Source organism: Lepisosteus platostomus, chromosome 5 (assembly GCF_059453375.1).
Source record: "Lepisosteus platostomus isolate fLepPlt1 chromosome 5, fLepPlt1.hap1, whole genome shotgun sequence".
Taxonomy (NCBI): domain Eukaryota; kingdom Metazoa; phylum Chordata; class Actinopteri; order Semionotiformes; family Lepisosteidae; genus Lepisosteus; species Lepisosteus platostomus.
In genome coordinates this window covers 37289397-37311422 of record NC_142615.1, presented here as the reverse complement: position 1 = coordinate 37311422, position 22026 = coordinate 37289397, and the positions used below count along the sequence as shown (strand labels likewise).

At 46.0% G+C, this 22026-nt stretch overlaps 1 protein-coding gene and 2 non-coding genes across 3 annotated transcripts; all 3 read left to right on the top strand.

The window, feature by feature from the left end:
* Window positions 1–2759: 2759 nt before the first annotated feature.
* Window positions 2760–2831, top strand: trnaa-cgc (transfer RNA alanine (anticodon CGC)). Its single transcript has one exon. It is a non-coding gene; the product is annotated as a tRNA-Ala (tRNA).
* Window positions 2832–11173: 8342 nt separating this feature from the next.
* On the top strand, window positions 11174–14474 carry LOC148666115 (uncharacterized). Its single transcript, XM_088631700.1, has 2 exons — window positions 11174–12194; window positions 12718–14474. The coding sequence occupies exon 1, from the start codon at window positions 11188–11190 to the stop codon at window positions 11605–11607; it is 420 nt and encodes a 139-aa protein (XP_088487826.1). The 5' UTR covers window positions 11174–11187; the 3' UTR covers window positions 11608–12194; window positions 12718–14474.
* Window positions 14475–21336: 6862 nt separating this feature from the next.
* trnar-ucu (transfer RNA arginine (anticodon UCU)) lies at window positions 21337–21429 on the top strand. The gene is made up of 2 exons: window positions 21337–21373; window positions 21394–21429. It is a non-coding gene; the product is annotated as a tRNA-Arg (tRNA).
* Window positions 21430–22026: the final 597 nt, after the last annotated feature.

Below are 22026 nucleotides of genomic sequence, written 5' to 3'. Positions count from 1 at the left end.
GGCTGAACAATGGAGAATAATACCACTTTTAAAAGGTACATCTAAACTAAGATGATCATGGACCCATATCTTATATAGAGAGTTCAGGAAGATAAATCCTTGCTGCCCAATAGCCTTCAAATACCAATACATCAGGAAAGAGAACAGTAGAAAAAAAACTTTCTTATAATTATAGCAGTCTGTACTTTCAGTTCCTACCTTCAGTACCTTCAGTTCAGTACTTTCAGTTCCTGTAGTGTAAAATACACAATGACAACAAGACACAAACCAATGGGCAATGATGACATCACAATTGATGTTGTACGACTAGGGCAAATACAACACAGTGAAAGGGAAACACAATTTCGACAGGCACGTCAGCCTTATCGTTGAAAGATTGCCCGTGCCCTCACAAAAGGAATCAGCAATGTGTACTACAGGCAGCTGAACAGAACTCCGCTTGCTGAAATTGCAGCAGCCAATTTATCTAGGGCTCACAAGCAAGTATTAAACTTGCTCGGCAAGTTCGGCATTTCATTTATTCTGCGGAAACATCGTATCGGAATGAACTGCCCGAGATAAAAGAGTAATTGCGGCTTCAGGTTGTTTTTACAGAGCATTGCGTTGTTCTGTTCATGCTGACTACACACTTAAAAGTAGTCATTTACTGCAAGCGTTGCTTTTCCAGGTTTTTCTGAAATTCCTCGCATTTGAGCCAACACTAAAATATTTCATTCCCGTCGCTGAATACATCGGGGAAACGGTATTTGCAACAGAATGCTGTCACACATGAAACCTCTTTGTTATTCGGTTCTGAAGTTTGAAAATGAAAATAAAACGGGGGTCACTTCATAGGCTTGAAAGAAGTCCAAGCAGCATAAAAACCCATGAATTCTCACAAATTGCATTGTGCAATACTAATCATTGGCAACAGTTATGTTCTCTTACTATTGAGACTCCCACATTGCAAGTTTTTTTGAAGACTTTGAAACAGGCATGGGTGGGGTTTGAAACCACAATTTTCAGTTTAGGAGACCCACGCCTTACCATTTGGCCACTGCAATTTTGAGTAAACATGGGAATAATGTTGTTCAAATTATTTTTTTTCTGAATCTGGTTTACATCGCCTGGAGGTAGCAACAACAATAAAAGGGATACTTAACAAGGAGATACGCTGTAGCAGTGTGACTCCAACAGATGCTCCTGAAGAGGCTCAAGGTTTAAGCCAGCTCCTTAGAGCGCTCGGCCGCGTTACTATCAACAGCGGCTCTTCAGCTCTTGTTGTTTGACCTAGTGGTTTTATAAGGCGTGGAAACTACCGCAACTTCGTTTTCTGAGATGCTTTCTCTCACGTGGTGAAATCTCAACCTCTTTGACATCTCTGGCTATAGTTTTTCTGTAGAGCACATCTGCTTATAGTGCCCTTGAAGGCATTTTATTTTTACAGGAAGACGCATTCCATAACAATCTCCCCTGTTTTAGAAATGCTTCATAAGGCGTGTTTGATTCAATGGACAAACAGTATACTAATTGTACAATGCAGATCTATGCGGCATTCGTATTGGATTTGAGTGGGATTCTGAAATACTTCTTGAAAAGGTATTCAGATTTTCTTGAATCTATAATAAAAACACAGACCTCAAACTCCCTAGCTTCCAATCTCTGATGTTGCTGTCCTTAAACTCGGACGTGATGTTCTGCAGACGTGCAGTGTCCCTTTACTGTCGTTGTTTTCAAAACGACCTCCGTTGTCGGGCGCAGTTAATGTGGAACTGGCCTGACTGCACAGGAAAGTACAGAATGATAAAATGTTTCTACGGCTCAAAATGTCCCTTTAGACCCTCGTCATGTCTCTTTGAGGAACGGGTAGGTAGAGAGGTTTAACAGATGCACATGATGTTTCACACGGGGTGTTACCTGTTGTAGTGTTTCAAAAGATGTGTTAGCGGACCACAGATTATCTTGAAAAGATTTGGGTTTGCACTGGCTGGGATTCAAACCTGACTCAATTATTTGGAAGGCGCCTGTACCAACGCACTTCCGAGAAGCACCTGCAAATTATCACAATCCTCTCTCTCACCTACAAAGTTATGGAGACACAGACGTCCAATGAAAGCTCAAGGCTCCACTCAAGGCTTTATTCACTCAAGCCTCCACTCTTTTGTTGTGATGTCATTTTAATTAATATTAGCTTTGATAAGGTGTCATTTTTGCCTCTTAAAGGTAAAGTCTGCTCCTTTCTTCCTGGTATAGAAAGAATGTGTTCCATCTTTGTTTAAAAACACCACTAAAAGTAAATTATTCAGCTCTACCGCCTGTGTGCATTGACAAGACATCTCAAAAGGACATATTAAATAAGAACACGATCCTTTCTGTTACCATTCCTGTGGTTGGGGCGTCGTTTCACCCTTTTACGTTAAATCATCAGCACTGCTGTTTTTCTATGCATAGTTTAATCAAGAGCACTTAAAAGATGCAAAAAGCTTTCAAATAAAATAGAATTGAAAGACAGTCGAGTAAGGAGGTAGAAAAAAAGCACTCCCCCATCTGGGAATCAACCACCGTCGCCCATGTAACTGGGTGCAAAAATAACAGATTAATTTGTGCCCAGTCTCTTGAAGCTTCGATGCGATTATTTTTCCTTCCTTATTTTTTAATTCCTATGAATTTACTCTGTAGTAGAAGAAACGCGAAAGTGGGAAACTGCAGGCATTCTTCATGAGTGGTGTGATCAGTGAGCATTTGCACATCTCTAAGTCTGTTCCATAACCTTTTTCATCGGGGATGTAGCTCAGTGGTAGAGCGCATGCTTCGCATGTATGAGGTCCTGGGTTCAATCCCTGGCATCTCCAGGTGCTTTATATTACAGTACTCACATCGCAATCTTCTGTTGAGTGAGAACTCTTTGCTTGTGTTCAGAGAGAGCCAGGTTTACACAATTAAATGCAGGCACACTCAACGTGCTGCAGAGTTGCGCTGCTGTTTTAAATGTACCTCTTTTAGTTCTGTTAAATCCTAAATTATTTGAACTAATAATTTAGTTCAAATTCAGGAAATCCTGATATTGCTTCACACTTGCAATGGCTGTTGCAGAAAACACCTGTTGAATCTCACCCGGGATTTCTTGAGAGATCATTCAGCGAGTGAATCCTCCTTCTGAACTCCGCACTAAACTGAAAGCTTCACGAACTCCTCACTGCGTGTCCTGTACTGTTACGAGTGCTCTCACATCTGTAGATGTGAAACACTGCCATAAACACACTTTAAACTTTTTCCATTTGTTAAGGAAAATGCAAAAGAGCATGACAAGTATTGAACGTATAAAATATTCATGGCACAACTGGAGAAAGTACTGAAGGACTACACATCGACTTTTAATGATTACAAGAGATTCAAGAAACACAATCGTCCGCAGCTGGGTTTGGATCCTGAACTCTAGAGTTAAAAGAACATAAGCGACGGATATGACCTATAAACTCTCTGAATTGTCTTATAGTTTATGAAATAAAACAATTTCTTAATAAATTGTAACTGTTGATAGACGATTTATTGAATTTAAACAAAATCACAATTACAAACTTTTTCGGTTAAACTGTTATTCACATACTCTAACGTAAATAAACGTTAGTGTCTTCCGGTGTGTGAGCCAATTTCTCCCAAAAATATTTGTTAGTCTGTCGGGAGGCTGTGCAAGGTGTTAAGAAATAGAATTTCTAAAAGACAGGCTCCCTAAGCTTAACATCAAGGCTGTTTTCTCTACAGAAATGCTCTTTAAATTTCAGCACTGTTGCAACTCCCTTTATAAAGGGAGTGCACACGTATACAACCAAGGCATTGAAAGATTTTTTTAATTATTGTTCCAAAAAATCTTCCATTTGTTTTCTTTTTAATGTTGTTGATAAAAACATTTTATTAAATGTGAAAAAAATCTGAATGTGAAAAAAGGTCAAAATGCTATTGAAAGAAATCAGTAATGTGAGGAAAGATGGATTGTGGGAGCCCCTTTACTACCCATGTCATGCTGTTTCTCTCTCATTCTACTGGGAGTGGTGCCGTCGCTTCTGGATAAAGTCTGTCAGTGGTCATTCCATACGGGTCAGGTATGACTGCTCTTCGGAACAAGAGACGTGACTTGCGAGGATCCTGACAGTGTCAACTGTCTTTTAGAGCCCGGATAGCTAAATCAGAAGAGCATCAGACTTTTAATCTGAGGGCCCAGGGTTCAAGTCCCTGTTCGGGTGGTTGTGCTGTTCTTAAGTCTATTGTGAATGTCATTCTAAATAGTCTTTTATCTTTCACTCTTCTAGCTGTACTGTGGTTATTTTAATTGTCCATTACTTGTCATTACAGTAGTGTATTTAGTGTTTCATTTCACAAACCGAAAATGTTCAAGTAGATCTTGTCACTCTACTCCACGTAATCATCTAAATTAAATCACAGTAGAGTACAGAACACGCAGTGAGGAGCTCACACAGTGGGTACTCTTGAATACGACAAGAGGAAAGGCACACTGCACATCTGCAGAACATCACGTCCGAGTTTACAGTGACAGCAGAGGTTGGAAGCGACGTAGTTTTTTATTACTCGCTCGCTGAACGATCTCTCAAGAAACCAAGGTGGAGATTTAACGGGTGTCCAATAATCACGTTCAAAAAGGTGACGATAAGTTTTTTTTAACTAGGTAGCCTTAATGGCAACACGGTGTGAGTAGATCTTAAAACAGCTGCAGACAGAGTACCCGTAATGGCAACACAGTGCTTTGAGTTCGGCTTTTCTTATTTCTTCGGTAGAACCAGTGGTATCGGAATATACTGATCCGGATAAGAAGCGCTTTCGGTTTCTGATCATTTTTATTGAGCGCTGCTCTAAATACCACAGGCAAGATGGCTGGTGGTCTTAGGCGTTGCGTTCAGGTCGCAGTTAACCCTGGAGACGTTTGTTAAAATCTCACTTCTCGTTAGAGTAGAAACGATAGAAGCCTTAAGCGGGAAAAAAATCACAACATCTCGCATTTCACGTGTTTAATGTTAACTGTCTCAGTGGTTCAGTTGGTTATCCCTCGCAGGGTGACAGCAAACTTCTTCAGAGAGGGAGTCTCCCACGCACGGCTTTTCTTTATCAAGAGCTGAGACAACAGAAACAGACTTCCAACTGACATGAATTACTTCTTGAGTGTTTATGACCGTCTTTAAAAGCTGAGGGCAGGTGAAAAAGTCTTTGGAAATCAGGAAATGACTGCTGACAGTAAACAGAGCTGACGCTCAGCTGCAGACAAGCGCTCCTCTTTAGTATAGTGCTGAGTACCCCCGCTTGTTGCGCGGGAGACCGGGATACGTTTCTGTGACAGATCGGTGGTTTAATTTTTAAACAACCTGAGTTCACTTAAAAAGTGTGTACTCTGTCCTACGTTTCGGACTAGTTACTGCGGTAGAATATGGAGATCATCTCCAGCTTTGAGCTCAACTGCAACAAGAAGTCCTGCTAAATGTAGTCTAGTGAGTAGACATCGCGAGACAACAGAACGAGAGTAGAAGGCAGGTATATATGGTGTAAGGGTGTGATCTGTGTAGTTAATAAAATAGTTAAAATAATATAAAAACGTCTCTTTATTAAGATACACAACATTTATGGCGACGAGAGATGAGTGCTTGACGGATTCAAAGCGAGCAGAACACTGCAGATTTTAGTTTTCTTGCTGGTAGAAACGAACTTCTGAATTTTCGGACTTTTCGTTTAACTCGCGCCATGGAAGATACGGCAGCCGCGCCGAGATGCTTTGCTTATGCCCAGCTTTTTCCACCGCTTCTACTGAACCTCGGAGCACCGGATTTGTATACGGAATACAAGATATGGATGGAGCCGTACAGTTTTTTTTTAAATAGCCAGTGGATCTACAGAAGCTCAGGATGCCGTGAGACGTGCTACATTACTGCACTGTATCGGGGCTCCCGTGCAGCGGATTTTCGCCATCCTCCCTGGAGAAAAAGGTACATATGAACAGACTGTAGCTGCCTTAGACGCTTACTTTACACCGCGGAGAAATGTGGTTTTGGAACGGCATAAATTTAGGCAGAGAAGTCTCAGGACGAATCTGTTGATGCTTTTGTGACTGCACTAAGAGGACTGGCTAAATCGTGTGACTTTGGAGTATTGGAATCTGACATGTTAAGAGATCAACTTGTGGAAAAATGTGCACATAAGAGACTATAAATTGCTGCAGGATAAAGACTGACTTTAGAAAGAGCTCTTACAGTCGCTAGAATTCATGAAGCAGCTCAAGCAGAATCAAGAATGCTTTCTGACCACAGTGACACTGAACGGGGCGCTCGCCCATACTTTACAAACAAAAGCCGAGCAGCAGGACGCAGTCATGCTAGAGATATAGAAGAACAGGGGACGGCTGACATTACATGTTACAGGTGCGGACTAACAACGCACAAAGCAGATGAATGCGGAGCGCGAACAGCAGAATGTCTACACTGTAAGAAAACAGGACATTATGCACGAGTGTGTAGAAAGAAAGACGGTTCCCATCAGGAAAATAAATTTAATACAAATAAGGAAGGGACAAAACTGCGAGCAGTTCAAGAACCGTCTTCAGACTCAGATGAATTTGTTAATTCCATTGACCCTGAAGGTAAAGAAACTGTTCGAATAAATGGCCAAGAGATACAAATGGTGATAGATACAGGAAGTCAAAGAAACTTCATTGGAGTAGAACTTTTAAAGAAAGTGTTTGCACACAGAACTAAACTTCAGCAGACTAAGAATAAATTTTATGCCTATGCACAAATTAGTCCACTTAAGTGTGTTGGCTACTTTGAGGCACAGCTGAAATGGCAGAAAAATGTAATAAAGGACAAAGTCTATGTAGTTGAAGGAAATGTAGAAGCGTTGTTGAGAAGAAAAGCATGTTTTGATCTGAAGATTCTGAATGTAGGAGACACTGTCAATGCGGTTGACCAGTCTTCAGAGAGGTTTAAGCGGTTAGCACAGGAATATGAGTCACTCTTTAAAGGTTTAGGACAGATCAAGGGTTACAGTCACAAGGTTACAGTAGATGAGAAAGTTTCACCAGTAGCTCAAAGTCTAAGACGAGTACCCTATCCGATGATAGAAGCTGTTAATCAAGAGTTAGATAAAATGTTGGTTGATGGAATTATTGAAGACGTGAATGAAGGTGCAGAATGGATCTCAAATATTCTGATAATACCTAAAAAAGACACCAAGAAAGTGAGACTGTGTGTGGATCTGCGAGAAGTGAATAAAGCAGTTATCAGAGAGAGACATCCAGTACCAACGGTTGGCAGCATATTGCAAGCAGTGCAAGGAGCCAAAGTTTTTGCAAAGTTAGATGTTCGAAAAGGGTTCTGGCAAGTTGAGTTGGCCCCAGAATCAAGACACCTGATTACCTTCATCACACACAGGGATTGTTACCATTTCAGAAAAGTTTCCTTTTGGCTTGTCTAGTGCCCCAGAGGCCTATCAGAAAGCTATGGACTTGATGTTGTGTGCAATGCCAGGTGTTGTATGGTATATGGATGATGTTGTAGTACATGCGGAAAATGAAGAACAACTAGAACAGAGGCTCAGGCAAGTATTCCAAAGATTCCAAGACAGAGGCTTAACTTTAAATAAAGATAAGTGTATATTTGGCCTGAAAGAGTTCGAGATACTGGGACATTTGGTCACTGTAGAAGGAATAAAACCAGACCCGAAAAAGGTGACAGCTGTTTGCAGTGCACCGAGACCTGAGAATGTTGCACTTTTGCGCTCATTCTTAGGAACTTGTGGATTTTTGATTAAATTTATTCCTAATTATGCAGATATATCAGAACCCCTTAGAAAACTAACGAGGAAAGGACAGAAGTGGGAATGGACATCGGAAACTGAGAAAGCCATTGCCGAGTTGAAAAGAGCACTTGTAACTGAACCATGTCTGGCATACTTCAAACTAGATGCGCCACTAGTAGTGATCAGTGACGCGAGTCCTGTAGGACTTGGAGCAGTATTGCTACAAAGACCAGAAGAAGCCAGTGGCATATGCAAGTTGCTCACTTACCCCAACAGAAAGGCATTACTCGCAAATAGAGCGTGAAGCCTTGGGTTGTGTTTGGGCAGTGCAACATTTTAGGACAAATTTATGAGGAGGCAAGTTCACACTTCAAACGGATCATAAACCCCTCATTTACATGATCAATCCCAAAAAGGCAACTTTGTTACCACCCAGGATACAAAGACTTGGATTGAGATTACAGCCGTATGATTACAGAATTGAACACATAGTATGGAAAACCAGTGTCGCAGACTCATTGTCACGTCTTCCTTTACCAGACACAGAAGACACTGGTTATGTAGACAACTATGTTGATAGAGTGCTTTCAATCAGCACTTATGAACTGCATGCACTGACACTTGAGGAACTTAAACAAGCAACAAACGAAGATGGCACATTGAAATTGTTGATGTCCATAGTGGAAAAAGGACAATGGACTAATCCAATTCCAGACAAACTGCAGCCATACCACAGGTGTAGGTTGGAGTTATCTACATATGATGGACTGCTTTTAAGAGGACAGAGGATTGTGTTACCGAAAACAAAAATCAGACAAGCACTGAAAATAGCACATGAGACACATCAGGGTGTAGTTTGTACACAACAGTACCTGAGAAGCAACTTTTACTGGCCCAACATGGGCAGTGATGTTGAAAGACTAATCAGGAATTGTTCCACTTGTGTGTTGAATCAGCCATTGCAGGAGGATCAACCTCTCCAACCACTTGAATTACCACCAAGGCCTTGGACAAAATTGGGCATTGCCCTGGTAGGTCCCATTCAGAATGAATACATATTGACTGTCATAGACTATTATACTTCTTGACCTGAGGCGGTTGTTGTATCAGACATATCTTCAGCCACAGTTATTAGAGAGCTGATGAACATCTTTGCACGATTTGGTTATCCACTAGAGTTAGTAAGAGATAATGGCAGGCAATTCATAGCACAGTTGTTTGAATCATTTCTGACTAATTGTGGAATTAAACACATCCGTGCATCACCTTACTATCCGAGAAGTAAAATTGAAAGATTTCACAGATACCTGGAAAAGGCCTTAAGAGCAGCTGTGACAGAAGGAAAAAAGAGAGAGAGGAACTCCCTAAGATTCTGCTGACTTATAGATCAACACCACACAGGGCATCTTGAGAAACCCCAGCTAATCTTATCTTTGGGCGTGATATCCGGACTAAACTACCAAACGTGGAAAAGAAAGAAGAAGAGCCAAGGGACATTCAAAAGACAAAAGATATCCATAGACATCATGAGGAGTATGCACACAAAATGAAATTATATGCAGACCAGACACATTGAGCAAGGGATCACAACTTCAAGGTCGGTGATGTAGTTTGTGGTTGGCCTAGACAACGGTAAATTGGATGCCAAGTTCAAAGACACTCGCAGTGTGTTATTGAGACACACCTCTTGTAACTCTTTTGAATTAGTGAATGTGGAAGATGGCTCAAAAATAATGAGAAATGTAAAACATCTTCGACAGGCTCCTCCATTGGATCTTGATTTTGAATCTGCAGAAACAGAAAATGCTGAGAATACAGGACTTTCTGACGTGCAGGAATTGCCGAGTCCTCAGACAGTGGAGAGTACCTCCATAGGAAAACCAGTAACTTTACCCAGAAGTGACGTAACAACCAGAAGTGGCACGGTTATCAGGAAACCGGCTCGTTACAGAGACATTTAAAAATATAGGACTTGCATAGCTCTCCAAATGTGATATTGAGAAGTGACTTAAGTAGAAATTGAACTAAAATTTGAGTTGGTACACATAGAAATAGTTGTTAAAAAAAAAGAAAAACAAAAGTTGAATGTGTTGAATAGAAATGGAAGGTTTTACATACATTTTGTTGTAATAGTTAATAACCGTTTACTGTGTGTTGATATAGAATTGTTACAATTTTATGGTAAAGTTATGGACTTTAAAAATAACAAAGGGAGGGATGTAGTATAGTGAGAAGACATCGCGAGACAACAGAACGAGAGAGTAGAAGGTGGGAATATATGGTGTAAGGGCGTGATTTGTGTAGTTAATAAAATAGTTAAAATAATATAAGAACGGCTCTTTATCAAGATACACAACATACCCGAAAGGGGGGTGCAGCTCATATTATTCAACCTCCTTACACCTATATAGCACCTTTCCAGACTCTCCAGCTCTCTCCAGGTCATGGGGATCCCCTCCATCCCCACCAGTGTGAAGCCCCCTGGGTGACGTCTAGGGTGACAGATATGCAGGGAAAGGAAGAGCAGATACCGACCATAGATTTAAAAAACAACAACATTTTCACCTCCATCTCTCTCTTTTCCAGAAGTAAAGAAGATCAGTAACAAAAATGGTGGAGAACAAAGGAAGGTGTTGGTACCTCCGAGGTCGAGAAGGACACGCACAAGTCGGCTTAAAGATCAGACGCTGTTAAACAACGGAACTCCTCATCCCGTTATATCATAAGGACGGAAGTCTGGGAAAATCAAGGATGACGTTCTTGAGCAGCGTCAAGTGAGATCTAATTAACAAAATCGAAAATGAATGCCCACCCATAACAGCCGCAGGTGGTTCTATTATCCTCGGGAATCTCCTCCTTATGTCCAAATGGCTTCAACTGTGGGAACGCGTAGACCTGATGGAAGTCTGATAGGACTTGGGGCGCTCTCTGGCGGAAAAGGGCCGAATTATCAGCTGCTCGGCCCTCTTCAACAATAAGGGGTCCTCAAACAACTAGTAACAAAAGTTAATCGTTACTACTGAAGTTACTACTAAAAGACCCGCTTATTAGATCTCGGTTACCACCATTTCATCATCGATGTTCTAGAAAATTAATTTTTATTTTTGGATTTAAATGAAACAGCTCTGTGGTTCCCCCTTTGGGAAAGGCACAAACTCCTGGCTCATTTCTCCCTGTTGCCGGGACGAGCTTTTCCTGCAGCGGCCGAAGCAGCTGCATTTGAACGCTCTCCTCCCCTCCCGTCTTATCCGTCTGCCGGGCTGTTTTCGGCGGCCCACGGCGGATTTTAACGCGGAGACTCAGTTCCTCCGGCCTGTCAGTGTGGGACCCTCCCTTCAGTCTAGTCTCTGTCACCAGCTGGATGAGCCCCTGACTCTCTCTCTCGGCCACAGGTACGAGAGCCTGAACGGCAGCATGGCCAGCAACTGCAGCGACGTGAAGGTGGTCCGTGAGAGCGAGCAGCAGGAGAGGGAGAAGAAGACGCGGGAGGCGGAGGCGCTGTGGGCACAGGCCCACGCCCTGAAGGACCAGCTGGCACGGCTGCGCGAGGAGAAGGCCCGGGTGGGGCGGCAGATCCAGGACAAGCTGGCGGAGAAGAGGCGGCGCCAGGGCGGCTGCTGGGCCTACAGCGACAAAACCAACAATGCCCGCCTGAGCGCCCTGGAGGGCGAGCTGCGCCACCTCTTCAGGGAGGACAACCGCCTTGCCCGGGAGATCTGGGACAACGCGGCCGAGCTCAACTGCATGCAGGCCGTCCAGCGTGTGTGTGTGTGTGTCAGTGTGTGGGTGTGTGTGTGTCCTGTGACGGACTGGCGTCCTGTCCAGGGTGTGTAAGTGTGTGTGTGTGTCCTGTGATGGATTGGCGTCCTGTCCAGGGTGTGTAAGTATGTGTGTGTGTCCTGTGATGGACTGGCGTCCTGTCCAGGGTGTGTAAGTGTGTGTGTGTGTCCTGTGATGGATTGGCGTCCTCTCCAGGGTGTGTAAGTGTGTGTCTGTGTCCTGTGATGGACTGGCATCCTTTCCAGGGTGTGTGAGTGTGTGTGTGTCTTGTGATGGACTGGCATCCTGTCCAGGGTGTGTGTGTGTGTGTGTCCTGTGATGTACTGCTGTCCTGTCCAGGGTGTGTGTGTGTGTGTGTCCTGTGATGGACTGCTGTCCTGTCCAGGGTGAACCCTGCCTTGTGCCTGTTGCTTGCTGCCCACCCTTCTCCCTCTCTCCCTCTCCCTCAGGGAAGCTCGGGAAGCCCAAGCAGCTGCAGGAGGTGCAGCGTTGCCTGTCCCGCGTCCAGCAGATCCTGCTGAGGCTGCACAACTTCTGCCATCGCCAGCCTGGGGCAGAAGACCGAGGCGGGAGAGAGCTTCCTGGATTACATCCAGGACTTCAAGGAGGAGTACCTGAGGAGCCTGGATGAGGCGGAGCAGGTGGGTGGAGGGGCAGAGGGGGAGATCGGTGGTGTGATTTTCTCTCCCGAATTTCAGTGGGAGCCTCCGTCAGTCAGACGGGTAGCTGTCTACAGTAGCTGGAAATAAGGAAACTACGATATTTTATGATTGTCATTCATTTTAGAGTTAATAACTGCCATTTTTCTCCACACATCTACACACTGTGCACAAATGCACACTACACACATTCTGACTACAATCGCACCGTACACACCAACACAATGTATACACACAACTGATCTGACACAACCGCATACTATACTATATCCATCAACGCAACTCGTACACACAATCACACTCTACACCCAACTATACTGTACTATACTATACACACTACACATGCACACATTCATACTGTACACATCGTCGCAACACATACACACACTGTACACACAACTGATCTGTATTCACAATACACACAACGACACACTACACCCAACTATACTGTATATACACTACACATTTGTACTGTGTACATCAATGCAATGCACACGCACTGCAGTTCTTCCAGGTACTGTGTGCCTGCTGCTCCAGTGTGGGGGAGAAGTTCTCTCACTGCGAAGACGCCTACAGCTTCCTGGCCCTGCGCCCCTCCAGTCTGTCTGCGGAGCAGCTGCAGAGGGAGTACGACTGGGCCCTGCAAGAGCTGGACCAGCTGAGCCTCTCCCAGGACATGGCCATCGGAGTCTGAGGCAGGAGGAAGAGGGCCGGGAAGAGCTCTCTCACGGCCTCTGCGCTTCCTGCATTATAATGGAGTCCCTGCTAGGCCATCTGTCTAGTTTCTTGATGATGTCATGTGGTGATTTAGGATGTCATGGAGGATGGGAATCGCTTTTCCCTGCTCCTGGGGTTCTGGTGAGGGGTTTTCATGCAGACTAGGATCAAGGCTAGGGTGTTGCTGATCTACAGCAGGGGGGTTTGGTTATGTCCATGTTTCTAGTGTGACTGCAGAAAATTTCAAATGCACCTTTTTGACTATGTTCATTAATGGCATTTGGACAGCTTAAGTGAGGGGGGTGACTGTCACATAGCTCCACAATGTCATACTTGGGATCCCCCACACGCGGTGTAATTCATGTGCCTGATCCCCATCTGTATAGCGTGAAATAATGGAACTGCACAATAAAATGGTCTCGATGGGAGCAGTCTGATTCCTTTGCCGTCTGTGATACAAGCTGCCCAGCCCTGTGGTTTAAGCCGATACCCTGGCTTCTCTCCAGACACAGCTGGGTGAGCTCCTCCAGTCAGGACAGGAGGGTCTTCTGTACACAGAGGGGGGCAGGGGTGTGGAACAAGCCGCCCAGCCCAGTGGTGGAAGCCGAGACCCTGGCTTCTCTCCAGACACACCTGGGTGAGCTCCTCCAGTCAGGACAGGAGGCTCCTCTGTACATAGAGGGTGGTGGGGGTGGGGTACAAACGTACCCTTCCATTTGACTAAACAACCTTTTCTCCATATCCCTGCTTTAGCCTGAGAGCCAAGAGGGTGGAGTCCCATCCAAATAACAAAAGACAACACATCTATTCAACTGACACTCAGAGGTGACCGAACACATTTCAGGTTTACACCCCAGTTAAACGTGCCTTTCCTTCATTTCAGATCGCTCTGCTCCCCATGATCTCTGAAAACCCACTCTCACACACCACGCCCTCACATCGCACATGGCTCTACATTCACCAGCTGTAATACAGCTACGAACAAAGACAGACATTGAAGTTCGCCATTACTAAATGACATTCGTATTAGTTCATGCATGTATTAATGTTCACTGGAAAGCAGTTTCAGTTAAATATTAAAATGTTCCCAGCGACAGCTGCATAACAGACTCATGACAGTAGTGACCGTATTATGTCCACCCTATCTGGGGATGTTCTAATGTGACTCCAGCTGCTTAAACCACATGAAGAGGTGATGTCAGTTCGTCCCCCTACTTCAGTAACCACTAGAGGGCAGCAGCTCTTGCTCTGAGTTCGCTGAAAGAGAGACTTACAGAAGACACAGGCACAAGAACGGAGTCTGGAGAGATGTTCAAATAAACGCCGCCCCCCAGGGAGACCCGACTGTGTAAGAGCCTGGGACCTGTGAAAAGAGTCTTTTATATTTCTATTTAAGTGATTTTTTTTTATATTTATTTTGTATTGCTGTACGCATCTTAATTTTTCGTCTATTCTGGTGTCTGGTTTTCTGTTTTTTTTGGCTTGTCTTGGACTGCTGTAACACATCAATTTCCCTTCAGGATCAATAAAGTCCTATATATCTTCTGCTCTGTTTTGTACCTTACAGAATGATGAGTTAAAAGCTAAGTCAGCCATTTACAGAGCAACACCCACACTAACACAGATGATTTTTTTTAATTCCCACAACAGATAACAGTATATTCAAACAAAGCAACAGCAATATAATAAACCTGACAGGAGCTACTTTAACACCTCACGCTCTTTCACACTTCAATTCTCTCAACAGATGGGCAAAAAAAAATTCCAGCAAAGAGATAAGACTTTTATTGTCCCCTGAGGGAATTTTGTATGGACACCCAGCACTCCTGTACATTTAAATAGCATGCACAAAAAGAGAGAAGAAAATAAAATCATTGCACATTACACTATTACAAAAAATAAGAAAAACACTGCACATCATTCTATTGCACATGTACAGTAGAACACATAACATGGAACGTTTATAACACATCGCAAAAACATATTGCACTCAGGTGGGTTGTAAGAGTCAAAATTGTTTATCCTTGACATTTTTGTGTTGACAGCTGTAATGCATAGTGGAACAAAGGAATCTTTGTATCCGTTTCACTTACCTTTGGGAACCCTGAAACGTTTGCCCGAAGGAAGAAGTTGGTATTCAGGGTTGAGGATGTGGGAAGGATCTGATATCATTGTTCCTGTCTGTCTGATTAGGGATTTTTCAAAGATGGCCTGCGGGGAGGGCTGCTGTTTCACTCCCTTGACCTTGAAAGCTGTCTGGATGAGGCGGGTCATTTGCCATTTAAAATGAACTGATAGATGACCGAACCACACTGAAATACCATATCTGATAATGCTCTCGATTACAGCTCCAGAGACAGATAAAGTGGGTGACCGCAGCTACTGTCTGCAACACAGTGTGGTGTGAATGATACAGGGTGTAAAGACCTTTTTCAGACGAGCTGCGATCAAATGATCGGAACACATAGGAGACGAAACTGGAAATTAGACCATCTAACAACCCAGCAAACAGGGCTGAATGGATAAGAAAACCCATAATTAATGAAGAAATATAAGGTAACCATATGAGGAATCACAGGAGAAAATATATGAAATAATTTAAAAAACAGGAGTATAACAGTGGAGCTGATGTATGATATGCAAACAGACAAAAGGAAAAAAAAAATCATTGTAAATGGTAAGAAAAAACATTCTAAGCAAGAAATTATTCTGCAGACTTCATGCTGTCAACACTAAAGGCAATTCAAGTTAAACACGGGGCTAATTTCAGCGGCCACATTTGTTGCTTCTGGTCTTAAGGCTGAATTCCAGTTTGGGGTGCTGCTTTCAGTTCATTACAACTGACCCCAGCAGGAAGGGCAGCCCCTACATCACAATTCTCGCGAGCTCTCACCCGTGATGAGAGCAGCCTTGCGCTGATCTCCACAAACATGGCGACCATACAGGACTTGCACAACGTTCAAGAATTTGTGAAGGTCTCGGAATTTCTCACATTTTGCAGTACCCTCAATAATTTCTTCTGAGACGGAGATTTAATAACTGGTTGGAGACACTGGGGCAGCAATCCCCGTTTAACACTACAAAGTGTACATTGCCTCAAACAAAATACGTGTTCCTAAAAAACGTTGCAAACGCAAAAGATTCCCAATAGCCTCTGAACACAACTATAAAGTTTACTTTTACAGCGGTGAATCTATTTGGTAATAAACAAACAAGCCAATAGCATAATACCTTAACGCCCTCGCCCAGTGGTGAGGAGGAAGCGCACCTAGGCGCTCATAGTACCGCAAAGCAGGCTGGGAGTTGTAGCCGGGGGGAGTCTGAGGGTCAGCAGGATGATATGTATCTGCATACGTAAATATTGTGATAGTAGTTTTAGTGTCCTGTATAGCTCTATAAGTGTATAGCCCGAAGTTAACGAGTTACCACCCTAACCATGTGTAAGTGTTCTGTCGGTCTCCTCATGTGTGTATAGCCTGTGTTTGGTTTTTGTGTGGTTTTGTTTGGAGAATAAAGCCGTCGCTTGGTTTACGATCATGTCTCCACTTGTCCTTTGTCCTGAGGGAACCTGAAAAATGTTACATTGGCGTCAGAAGCGGGCAGGATGGACAGACCATGGCAGACATTCACTGATTTTGTCAAGCGCCGGCTAACCCTAAAAGAGACTGAACCCACCGGCAGCGCACATACAGAGCCTGAGCAACTCCTGGGTGCGACAGGTGGCCACAGCCCTTACCAGGGCTACCCAGTAGTGGTCTCGCTGGTAGAATTGGGGCGACTGCCCACTACTCCTGCCCAGTGGATGCCCAACAGAGAAGATGCCCTCCCTGCCGGAGTCGGCCAGCTATTCCCACACCCGCCAGCGCGGGTGCGACCCAGTCGCTACGACGGGGAAGCGCATGGGAAACCTACGAGGCGCAGTTCCAGCTCGCTGCCCGGACAAATGGCTGGAACCGGGCAGAGATGGCCGGCCACCTGGCAGCGGCGCTGGAAGGAGTGGCCTGCCAGGTTCTCCTGGATGTCCCAGAGGAGGACTAAGGTGAATACGCGGCGCTGGCAGCAGCTCTCCGGCTGGGCCCGGTCGCCACTGATGTCATGTTCCTCGCCCGCTGAGGATACCCGGTTTTCCCCCGGGAGGCGCAGCGGGAGATGGCTCTTCAGGCCTTTCTCAAGGCCCTCTTACCCGAGGAGCCGTGCCGAAACAGGGAAACAGGTGCTTGCCTTCCGTCTGGGTACAGCGACGGTGCGCCTGCTACCTTGCACCCATCCAGGAGGACTGCTTCCTGGGGCTGGACCTGCTGCAGGGAGTGGGGACCGGTTTGGACTTGGGCCGGCAGGAGTTGGTGTGGCAGGGAGAGCGACTTCACCTGGTGGAGGGCAGGCCCGGCGAAGGCCGAGGGACGCGGGCTTGCCGGAGCCAGGGGAAAAAGAGGCAGTGGCGGTGGCAGTCGCCGGGGCGGACCGGGCCTGCGAGCCGGGGAGCGAGTGTGCCGGATCCTGCCCCTGAATCACCCGGGGGGTCTGACAAGGCGGCGGTGGCGGTGGCAGGGGCCGAGCATTGCGTGGAAGAGAGGCGCGCCATTGAGGACCTCTACCAGTGAAGCTACGAGGGCCTCGATTGGGACCAGCGGCAGCGGCTCCAGGAACTTCTCGCCCAAAAAGAGGACCTCTTTGCGGCAAGGGATGAGGACTGCACCCGCGCCGCCCTGGTCCAACACGACATCAACACTGGCGACGCTAGGCCCATCTGCATCCCACCGGGACACATGGCTCATGCTAAGCATACTGCTCCGAAAAAAAGACGGCTCATGGAGGTTCTGCGTGAACTACCGCAAGCTGAATGAGGTCACCTGGAAAGATTCCTACCCCCTGCCGAGGATAGACGACGCCTTGGACTACATCACAGGGTCGACCTGCTTCAGCTCCTTTGACCTCCGCTGCAGCTACTGGCAGGTACCGCTCGCTCCCGATGCTCGACCAAAGACGGCCTTTTCCATCGGCCAGGGCCTCTGGCAGTTTACTGTCATGCCCTTTGGCCTGTGCAATGCCCTGGCGACTTTCGAGAGGCTGATGGAGAGGGTGCTGGCATTGGTCCCGCTGAACCAGTGTGTGCTGTATCTGGACGACCTGCTGGTTCCAGGCCTTGACGAACCTCCAGGCGGTGCTGGCCTGCATCTGCTGTGCTGTCCTGAGGCTCAACGCCCACAAGTGAGAGCTCCTGCTGCGGGAGGGGACCTTCCTGGGACATGTTGTTGAACCGCGAGGGGTGGCTACAGACCCAGGTAAGGTTGCTGCAGTGAGGGGATGGCCGACTCCCCGCACCGTCGCAGAGCTGCATTCTGGGGTTGGCTTTGTATTATCGGAGGTTCGACCGGGACTTTGCCAGCATCTCCCCCACTGCACTGCCTCACCGACAAGGGCCGCCGTTTCAAATTGGACTCGGGCTGCGAGACGGCTTTCGGTCGGTTACGTGAAGCTCTGGTGGGGGCCCCCGTGCTAGACTACCCCGATCAGTGGTTACAGTATATCCTAGATACCGACGCGAGTGTCTCGGAGGTGGGCGCGGTGTTGGTGCAGGAGGGGCCAGATGGGGAGCGGGTAGTTGCCTACTACAGTCGGGTTTTGAATAAGGCTGAACAGAACTACTGCGTGACCTGTCGCGAGCTGCTGGCGGTGATGGTGGTGGTCCGCCACTTCAGGCCGTACCTGTTCAGGCCTCACCTGACTGCTCCACTTTAAGGAGCCAGAGGGGCAGATGGTGTGATAGATGGAGGTCCTGCAGGAATACGACTTCACTGTCGTACACTGTGCGGGATCTCGCCATCTCAATGCTGACGCTCTCTCGTAGAGCCCCTATGAGGCCGCGGACTGCTGCTACTGCGCCCAGCGGGAGCAGTGTGAGGGGGCCGTCCGCACCGTGGCGGAGTCGAGTGCCGTGGCCACGGCCCTGGAGGGGCCGCTGGGGGTGGGTCTGTCAGACTTGGCGGATGTGGGGCCGGTGCTCTGCTGGAGGGCAGCAGGAGCGCGGCCTATGCGAGAGGAGCCTGCCCCACACCCAAAGTCCGTCAAGGCCCTCTGCGCCCTGTGGGAGGCCTTGGAGGTAAAGGATGGGGTGCTGCGCCGGGGTTGGCGGGCACCCTTCAGTGGCGAGTGGTGCCACAGTCGCTCCGCGGGGCTGTGCTCCGAGTGGTGCACGGCCAGAAGGGTGTGGGGCATTTCGGCTGTAAAAAAAACTTCTTATTGGGGTCTTTGCCACCGGGACATGGAGCGGTATTGCCGAACGTGTGCGGTGCGCGTGGCCCAGAAAGGGCCCCCCTCCAACAACACTAGGTGGGGACTCCTATGGAGCAGGTGGGGGTTGACGTTTTGGGCCAGTTTCCGCGCACTGAGGCTGGAAACTGCTATGTCCTGGTGGCGGTGGACTATTTTACAAAGTGGCCGGGGGCATATGCCCTCCCGGACCATAGTGCCCCCACCGTGGCCAATGCACTACTGGAGGGGATGTTTGCCAGGCTAGGGGTGCCGGAGGAGTTACACAGTGACCAGGGGCGTAACTTCGAAATCCCAGGTCTTTGCCAGAGTGTGCCAGCGCCTGGGGATCTCTAAGACGCAGACCACCCCGCTGGATCCCCGGAATGACAGGTTGGTGGAGCGGTTCAATCGGACTTCAATTGGTTTGAAGAGTTCTGCTGTGTTTTTGTGGTTAAGGCGATGGACTTGAAGTCCATCGGGGTCTCCCCGCGCAGGTTCAAGTCCTGCCGACTACGACAATCTCCTTATGTCATCGTGTGCCTGCATAAAAATGGAAACGCACTGCTCTACTTTTAAAGCGCAAAATTGCTTGAAACCGCTGCCTTGGAAACAAATTCTTCAGCGTCCACAAATGACATTTCGCAGCTGAAAGCAGATAAGGATGCTTTTAGTGTTCGTGTGTCTTGTGCCCTACTTCCAGCCTTTGAAAACCTAATTAGTAAAGCTGAAAGAACCGACTCCATGGGTGTTGGTCGTGCACAAGGAGGAGCTGTGACAATAGCAGAGCAGGAGTGAGGATGGCGCAGATGGAAACTCGTTTTCATGCGCTCCTCTGGAAGGAATGAAAATAAAAGTCGAAACCCAAAACAGTAGTAGCCATAAGAGTAAATGCCTCCTAACAGCTAGCAAGCGCTCCTAGTTAGTGTCATGGTGTGTATCCCTGCCTGTCATGCGGGAAACTGGGGTTTGATTACCGACGGGGAGACAGGTAGCTTTTTTACAATCAGATTCCAATCTCTAATGCTGTGTGTGAGAGTTTACGTAACTTTCCTTTTCTCACATTTTCTGACAACTATTCCAAATGGGCGCCCTGTCAACTCCTAATACTTTTCAAAAACCTGCCTGCATGTTTGATTATTTTTATTTTTAAAAAGTTCAATATTGATCATAACTAAGGAAATTAATGATCACGAACAAAAAAAAGGGCTGAAGTTGACATGGATTCTGAAATGTTTCTTGAAAAGGTATTCAGGGCTGCTTGAATCTATAATAAAAAAGTGACCTGAAACTTCCTACCTTCCAATCACTGATGTCGCTCTCCCTAAACCTGTACGTGATGTTTTGCAGATGTGCAGTGTGCCTTTACTCCTGTATTAAAAACGACCTCCGTTGTCGGTCGGAGTTGAAGGAGAACTAACTGCACAGAAAAAGTATGTAACGATAAAATGTTACTACACTTCAGAATGTCCCTATAAATCCCTGCTCACACACGTCGGTGTGGGGAGCGGGCAGGTAGAGAGCTTTTCCAGAAACTCATGATGTTTCTCCCGGGGTGTTACCTGCGATAGTATCTTTCTCTGCGCCCTTGGAAAGAAAAGAGCGGCTCCAGTGCAAGGTAAGGTCAGAACAGCCGGTCTTCTTGTCTTACAAAACAAGAAATTTATATCAACAGGGAAATTGAACAATACAGAAATCAGCGCAGTATAAAATAGGAAGCAATCAAACAAAATGCTCAGAAAAAATCGTAGTTGAGTAAATTGGTGTAAAAATATTTGTAAGCAAAGGAGAGCCCGCGCTGTGCGTGAAACACATCAATCGTTCAGCATTTCTGAAACGTTTAATTGAATTGACAAAGAAATCCTCTCCTTAAACTTCGAAAAGGATTATCTGTTGAGCCAGCAGGCATAACACTGCAGTTGCCCGTTTCTCAAAGGTGTTTGAAGTTGTGGATAACATTTAGCAGGTTTGGTGCCGTGGCTTAGCTGGTTAAGACGCCTCACTAAAAACCAGAAGACCCTGGGTATGAATCCCAGTGGTATCTATTCGTAGACAACAGGCCACTCATTGTCAATATTTATGGAGCTCAATTTAGAGACAACGGGAGAAGCATGAGTTACAGCTTTCTGCAGCTGTTTTATGTAAGTTTGTATCTGTTGGCTCTGTGGTGCAATGGAGAGCGTGTTGGACTTCTATTCCTTGGTAGAATTAAGTCATTCAAAGGTTGTGGGTTTGAGTCCCACCAGAGTCACATACCATTTTGATTCAACCTTTCAAAATCCTCTAGGGATTGGTGTTGATCAAGTCAAATAAAGGACTTCTTAAGAGTCCACAGTTGGAAATGAACCAGCAGCCACAAGAAAGAAATTAGCACTGGACTGTGATCACATTACTCCTGTGCTGGAGTCTTTTCTAAACTCCTTCAAATCCAGACTCAAAACCCTCTTCTTTAGAAGAGCCTTTAATGAACTATTATTTACCCCTCTGTTCCTACTGTATTTAATACCACCATCTATTGTCTCCTCTAACTGTGTATTCTCATCCTGTTTATCTTGTGTATTTTTTTAACTTTATTGTTGTCATTCTGTAAAGCACTTTGAAAAGCCACCTTTAAAGGCACTATATAATGTAAAGATTATTATTATTAATAATGAACAGTGCATTTAACACTGAGCACATGCAGTCCTTCTTTGCAAAGGATTGCAAAAGTTGGGAATTAGCTTTTCACTCGTTTTGTTAAAGACCGTATCCTGGCTTTGTTGCAGGAAATGTCTGGATGCCATCACTGGATCAAGGAGAGGATCAGGGTTTTGGGAAGTCTTTTTGATGCCTGACACTGTGTGTTGTA